The sequence below is a fragment of the Anoplopoma fimbria genome, chromosome 1 (assembly GCF_027596085.1).
Source record: "Anoplopoma fimbria isolate UVic2021 breed Golden Eagle Sablefish chromosome 1, Afim_UVic_2022, whole genome shotgun sequence".
Classification (NCBI taxonomy): domain Eukaryota; kingdom Metazoa; phylum Chordata; class Actinopteri; order Perciformes; family Anoplopomatidae; genus Anoplopoma; species Anoplopoma fimbria.
Window position 1 is genome coordinate 6,450,300 of NC_072449.1, and position 7,973 is coordinate 6,458,272.

Below are 7,973 nucleotides of genomic sequence, written 5' to 3' on the forward strand. Positions count from 1 at the left end.
ATAGATGGATTTGAATTCAAATGCAGGCGATAATTAAGCTTTTCTTTACCCCTACAGTATATCACTACTTCAAGACTCCTGTAGGGGTTTATGCTCTATAGCAGTGGTTCTCAACCTTTTTTCAGTGATGTACCCCCTGTGAAATACTTTTTTAGCCAAGTACCCCCTAACCAGTGCAAAGCATTTTTGGTTGAAATAAAGATGTAATACTAAGCGCTCTGCCATCAGTGTCTGATTTATTAAACTGTCAACAGTTGCATTGTTGCATTAAATTCAGTTTATGAACTTACACTTATATTTTATTGAATATTTATTAAATAAAATGTTTTAAAGGATTTTTGAATGGATGCTAATTTTAAATATATTTTTAAAAAAATCTCACGTACGATCCTTTAATTTTAGGAGGCATAGGTTTTTATCACAACATCCTTGGCAGCGGATTGGCTGAGTGAGCCCACATTTCATTGCAGCTTGTCAATGCATCTTTCTCAGTCACCGCCGGATGGGAGGAGAGGAGGAGGAGGATAGATGTGTTAGAGTAGGCAGAGGGAGAAAGAGAGAGAGAGAGGTGGAGGAACGGGTAGTTAAGAAATAAAGGTGTAGCCTACACGGAGAGACAGTCAAACGAGGGGTTTCTTTTTTCTTTTCTTTTTTCTTCCTTATATATGGTTGTCACAGGGCTTTGCAGTTTATTCTAAGCAGAGCATGCAGGGAGTCATTCACTGTTTCTGACGCGCAAAGGCATCACCGACGATACAAAAAAGGATGATACGTTTGATTGTGAAATAATAACAAAGTATCCTTACAATCCACAGTGAAGAAGGAGGAGGAAGAGGGGGGGGAAAAAACTATGATCCGAGGATGATTTCTGCTAAGAAAACTCCGGAGAAGAGTCGTTATCCTATCCACTATTTGGTGTGGCACAACAAACACCGACAGCTGGAGAAGGAGCTGGCAGCCAACGAGCAGGTGAGACGGTGAAGAGCCATCAAACGCCTCTCTCCTCACAGACACAGGGCCTGTGTGTTCATTATAAGCTTCCATATGGGCGGGTATGGTTCATAGATGGACTGTAATAGGTGGTGGATGCCACCCACGGAGCACCTCATTCAAGAAACCTGCTCCATGACTGGGAATAGCGCAGTTAATTGTTATCTTTGGGGGTGGAGGTGGAGGTGGAGGTGGAGGTTGGGGACACACGTGTAGATATCCGCAGACTTGCATTCACACTTTTATTTTCCTCTTTTCTTGTCATGCATATTGAACTCAGTGGCACGACAGACTTTATATGCCAAGGATATGTGTTATTTGCTGCAGTGGGGCTTCAAATATGCATCATCCCAGTCATTTTTATTATGCATGGGAAGTTGTAACTGGAGTTTATTCCTGGAAAAATGCCAACTGCAAATTATTGTTATTACTGACCCTGATGGTATTGCAGTGTCTGTGTGTGTGTGTGTGTGTGTGTGTGTGTTTGGCTTGTCAAAGTCAGAGGGGCTTTATGTCTGTGTATAAGCATCAATATTGCGTGTTCTACTCAAAATTGAAGGCTCTCTACCTTCCCACCGGCACCTAAACCATTTTTGAGTGGGTGAGACAATGCAGATACTGAGCATGTGGGCGAACAGTTGCCAACCACCACCACAGTAGATAATAGTAATGGAATCATTAAGGTATTGGGTTTAGGTTTCCAGAGACGATGTTTGAAATCAGGCAAAAGCACGGCAAATGATTTCCCCCCACTGGTAAAATGGGAGTACTTTATCTTCGGGGTAAGGGAATATATAATATGATAAGAATCAAGCAACTGTGTGTGTTTGTGGGTGAGAGAGAGAGAGAGTAACTGTGCAGGAGCATGCATACAAATTCACTTATTTTCTTGTAAAAGTACTGAAGTCCTATGCCCTTATATAAGAGATGCTCTGCAGGTTAGCAACCAAACAGAAATCCGAGTACATGCATCATGCATCAAGACATTACACTTCAACTAACATGGCCACACACTTCACTGCTCATGCACGCTCTTACCTTCTCGTGGTTACAAAATCATAACCCTGTGAGCTTTTCCTTTCCACCAAAATGGCCAGCTAGTGCCCCAAAGGCAGTTATCAATTGGTTCACCACAAACCGTACATTTATAGTAAGGGAGCCTGCAAGTGACTGTTACCGTTTAATCCCTGACCATAATTATAACTAGCGGGAGATAGATGGCCAAACTAAATACACACAACAGTGACGAGGCTCTAAGAAATTCACTAAGAGCTCTATTATTCAAGTCAATGTCAGAGGTAACGCAATGTGTTTGCATGAAAGGCGAGCTGGATTGAACCGTGCACTTTCGCGCAAATTAGACAGCCACACCTTTTCAAAATGATGTAGCTTTGCAGTTGTTGGATGTAAATGTTCATCCCCTGCTGGCTCAACATTGTATTGGAATTAACAGATGACTCTTTATTGGTGCTTTGGTTTAAAAATCATTATTAAATGTATAGGTTCAATGCACAAGGATCTTGCTTCTAGCCAGTAGCTACGCTAGTGACTCAAACGATGATCAAGTCAGGTCAGTTGGTCTGTCAGTCCAGCATTTAAAATGTCTTGACAAGTCAAAATTATAGGATGGATTGCCGTGTTTGAAACAAGATTGGAATTAATTCTAATGGCTCTGGCGATTCCCTGACATTTCATCTACAACCACCAACTGGTAAAAATCCCAAAGTGGTCAAACACTAATGCAGGATGATTCAAAAACTAGTGACCGGAACATGAGACTCGGCTGAGATTTATGCTGATGGGAAATCATAAAATCCTGCTAAAATGTGTATTATTGACATATAGTAATATATATATATATATATATAACATATATAACTTTATTTAACATGAACACTGTAAGACCTTAAATCTATGCAAAGTTTAAGCCTATATGCCTACACACACACCATATGTTTAAATTAATCGCTTGGCTTCTTGACTATATTGGATTTCATAGTTTCTGTAGTTTTTATGGCTTTAAAAGCTGTTACATTTTTTCATCAGGTTGTCTAAATTAAAACTGTTGGGTTACAACGAAAGACTCAATAAATGAGTCCTTGCAACCCTATTGTCATTCATTTTTCAGGAACCTTTGTATCTATAAATATTTTATGATGCAAATGTTATTGCTCCTCTGCTGTGCATTTGAGCCCAGGACCTTTATATCATATTTGATCTATAAACAAAGCCAACAGACTGCCTTGTAGCTTTGCTTCTTGTGTAAGAACAAACACAAATACGCTGAACATCTCTCGTACAAAAGTGTTTTGAAAAAGATTTGATGTTGATCCTTAGTAAAGTCACCCTCCTCTTTGTGCTTTGTTTAGGATTAACGACTCATGGTTATTGTAATTATCCGTGTAGATCCTTATCTCATTATATTATGTAATGTTAAACTTTATTTAACATGAACACTGTAAGACCTTAAATCTATGCAACATTTAAGCCTATATGCCTACACACACACACACCATATGTTTAAATTAATCGCTTGGCTTCTTGACTATATTGGATTTCATAGTTTCTGTAGTTTTTATGGCTTTAAAAGCTGTTCAATTTTTTAAAAGAATGACAAACGAAATAGAAAAGAGGAAGAAAGGCAGTGAATAGGACTTTTTTTCCATTTTTCAACAACCATTCCTTTCTTTTTTAATGCCAGCTCCAGAGGCAATCTCCAAGACCCGAAACTTCAGTTATCAGCTATCTGTGTTTGATGGTAGATTAGAGCAAGTGGTGAGGAGGCAGGTAGTAAACAACAACTGGAAAGGAGAGCTTCACTTCTTTCTTCTCTCATTGTTGATGAATTTCTGCTCAGTCTAAAACTGTAACTATTCAAACGACCTCTGTATCTCTTGCTCTCCTGCTATTGCTATTGTTTGTCTCTATGTATTTGTGTGTGGGTTTATGCACATGTAAGTGTGCATCACGGTTTTGCATGTGTTGTGCAAACGCAGTGTTTTTTTGCATAGTCACACATTTTGCACCCCCAATTAATTTTATTATGTCAGCATCACACCTTGAAACTCATTTGACTTAAAGTGGATGTCAAATGAACTTCATATGGTAACCTGAGCCCCTCGTCTATATGCACGGTGCTGCTTAAACTAGGACGGCACACACACACACACACACACACACACACACACACACACACTCCAACCCCAAGCTTCCGCCAGTCACACACACATGAAACACACAAACATACATGTGTGATGCCGATGACAGGTGTCAACAAGCATTTTATATAACGTTAGGACTCTTGTGGCTCTGGACAGGTCAACAAGATTTATTTATAGCTACAGGCAAGTGATGGAAGTTGAATGTTGCAGGACTAATGAAGTTAACTGTTCGTAAAATGTGCTGAAATGTCCACTCTAGTAAATCAAGACTCGAATATTACCTTGCCAAGTACGTCCCGACCCTATTTGGGCTCCCTGCCGTGCATAACTAGGACATTATGTCACATGCATTGACTGGTTTTATTGAACATAGTCTCTTTGGATCACTCTTTGAATAGCTGACAGAGAGATCTTACATGCACTTGAGATACACATATACACCCGTCATACTGAATTGACTACATGATCCTCTTGTAGAGAGAGATTTCAATTATGTACCAGCCATGATAGAAAAGAACTGGGGGAGCATAGACGAAGAAGAATATTTGAAATACAAATGCATAATATGCATATTGTATATTCACAATACAGTGCATTATGATAGATCATATGATATCACATTATGGCCATACTGAGGACTTGTGCAGATGTTGAATGATAATGGTCGGTCCCTGATGAATTCAGTACCCACCCAGCTGTAAAATAACTGTATAATGTTTCTGACCTCCGCTTTATGCCACAGTAAAATCTACAGCCGGCTCCATATCAGAGTTTTTTAAAGCCTGCCCAGCCTTTGGTGAAATGATGAGAGTCATTTCATTTTTCCATGTGCATGCATCAAATATCCGGCACGGTTTCTGTTCACACTCTTATTTCCTTCCAGCACAACATTTGCAATAAAAGGCTGGGTGATGAAGTTTAAAAAAAAAAAAAAAAAAAAAAGCCTTTTTCCCAATACTTGAGACTGGACAACTATATGAAGATACTTCTATGCTTGCCCAATCTTCTCTGAGCAGCATGTAACAGATTGTGTGTGCTAGTGAGTGAGGGCAGAAGAAATGCTGCCACAGCAGGCTACAGTGGAATAATTGGCACATCGGATATCGATGTTACGACGCAAAGCCAGAGAGAGGAAACCGAACATAGTAACAGGAGTAAATGCCAGGGACACACAGCTGACCACAGAGAGAAGTACAAATGGAACGACAGAGATGAGGAGTGGTAAAATAGGCAGAATAAAAAAAGCCAGCTGGGGGTAAAAGAAGTAATGAGAGATACATTTTTAGCTGTGTTCACCAGATTCATAGCACACAGCTGATGTGAAGAAGATAAATAACAACCTGTAAAGAGATGTGAAATAGCGAAAGCATGGAGGTAACATTGACAGTCTGAACCAAGGAGTGGAGGCGCAAACAAGGTGAAGAAGGGAGTGACGACAAGAAGAGAGAGAGAGAAGGTTGGGGAGGAAATAATAAAAGACTTTGACCATGAACAGAGTCCATCTGGGTTGGAACAGACGTAAAAGCTTAGTGTGATTGAAAAAGAACAGAGCCACGCAGAGAGGGATGGTCTATCTCAAGACGAAGGCAGGAAATAACAAAGATCTCTGGTCGTTGCTGTTTCTTGTCCTCTCTGTGACTCTGTGTCTGACCCCTGCTCTTTTTTTTCCCAGTGCGTGGTTTGATTATAGTGCCCTCAGCTAGGTGCTAATGTTAAATCAGCATTGTAAAATCTTATGCCTGGGTTGCTGTTACATAGGGAACGGAGCCATAAATGAAGTCCCACGGGTTCATTGTGTTCACTCTAGGCCCAAATCTTTATGCCAACCAGCTGCTGTCTACCTTCACCTATCCAATCCAAGCTCCATCTCTTCTCCCTTCAGCCTGCTTCTCCCTGTTTCCTCTAATCACATCCACCCACTGAAGTTTTCCTTTTTCCTCTATGCCCTGGTGCCCTCCGTCCCTCTTTAACTTCAACCATCCAGCTATCAACCTCACCTTCACCCGTCTTACTTTCATCAGTGTAATGAAACCCGAGTCCTAATTGCAGCGCAGCACAGCCGCAAGAGATGCCATGAGGGCTGGGTTGGGGTCAGATTTAGTTAAGCTGCTGAAAGCTCTTGACAGAGAGAGAGTGAGAGAGAGATAGAACGGCAGTCATAGCCAAATGAGAGGAGGATTGGTGATGAACTAAAGGAAGGACGGGGTAGTAAGAAATGGCGCTGGTGTGGAATGGAAACGAATAGACCTACTTCAAAAATCAGAGGAGATTGAACAGACGGGATGGCACACATGACACAAACAAGGCTGATGATAGAGATTCAAGTCATCGGTTCTGGACATCAAGTATTCCTACTTTGAAGTCCAAGGAAGGATCAGACATGTTTTAAGGGTCATTGAGTCCTTTCTGCCAAAATTTTATCCCACAAGGGATGATATGCCTCGACTATTTCTCTTGTATGGTAAGCCTTGATTTGCGATAACTCTCGAGGTGGTTGAAGTAAGGCATTGACCTTAAATGGTTAAGGTCAGGATAGTTTGTCGGGTTAGTTGGTAAGCCTCTAATTGCAAAAACTCTTGCGGGATGGTCGAGGTTATAGGTCATCAGGCATTTTTTGCAAGTTTTCAGCAATATACGGTTCCCATCTATACACGGCCATTTCTCTTCTGCCCTGTGTTACCGATCCTTTGTAAAAGGCATAACACCCTCACATCTGAATATTTTAACCACCATGATTGACTCTAGGTCTTATGCACTCTATTAATCTCTCTTGAGGTTTTGTCGGCCAGCCAGCCAGCATCTCCTAAGAGGTCATCATCACCCAGGCCGGGCTCGGCATGGGCTCCACTATCCTGAGCCCTGTGATCTTGTGTCGGAAGACTCAGATTGCATTATTTGGATAGATTTTAATGTGAAGGTGAATGCCCAGTCAAGATCAATAGATATGTAATGGCACGACACAAAGGATGATCTGAGATACTCAGTGACTGTTGTGACGTTGTTGTGGTTGATGTGCCATTGCAATATTGGATGATATTGGATATTGGATTGGATATTAGGATCAGTGTCTGATGGGGCTGGTTATCCGAATTTAAATTTTAAAAAAGCACCTGGTGAGTCAGATTGAATTACCAGGAAATCATACTGCTAAGCCACCCTGTAAAAAGGCTATGCAGGACTCTGATAAGGATAATGAAGGGCTTACAGTTGCCATGGTACAATGCAGCTTTTTAAGACCTGGAACAAAAGATCAACTTTAACCTTCTTATATATTCTCAAATAGACCCAATGTTTGGTAAAACCCAACATTTCAACGCAGGTAAAATGCTACAGGATTTGTCTAATCTGCTGTTCATGATTCAAAGATGGATAAGAAGGGTGGCCCACAACTAGTGATGACACCTTGATATCTCCAAGCTGATCCATTAGGGTGTCATCACCCGTAGTTTTCCCTGATATTAATGGATTATACTATTTATCCAGCCTAATTTGTCTGAAACCTCCACTGTGCAGGATTCTGCTGTTTGCATGTTCTTGTGTCTGAGCAGCAATAACTAAAATGAGGGTTCTGATGTTCCAAATCTGAACTACGGTTCTCATGTGGATGTCTGCTCATCCTGGTTTTGTGTGAGGGTTTGCAGCTGTCCCACAAGGAAAAGTTAATGTATCTTGCTTTGGCTGTAGTAATACTGTTGCCATTTGGGACCATGGTAGTAGAGTGGTGTTGAAGCCTGAGCGTGAGGCTTGGATAAGTGATTTTCTTTTACTGACAGATTATAACAATTTGTCATGCTGAATCAGTCACTTACATCCCCAGGACAT

General features: G+C 40.9%; 1 protein-coding gene across 1 annotated transcript in view; it reads left to right on the forward strand.

Annotated features, from left to right (window-relative positions):
- Positions 1-778: 778 nt before the first annotated feature.
- ankrd13b (ankyrin repeat domain 13B) overlaps positions 779-7,973 on the forward strand; it is a 37,435-nt gene continuing 30,240 nt past the window's right edge. The window contains exon 1 of the mRNA XM_054598426.1: positions 779-969. Within this exon, the coding sequence (XP_054454401.1) occupies positions 862-969 (108 nt within the window). The 5' untranslated portion in view covers positions 779-861. The remainder of the gene's footprint in view (positions 970-7,973) is intronic.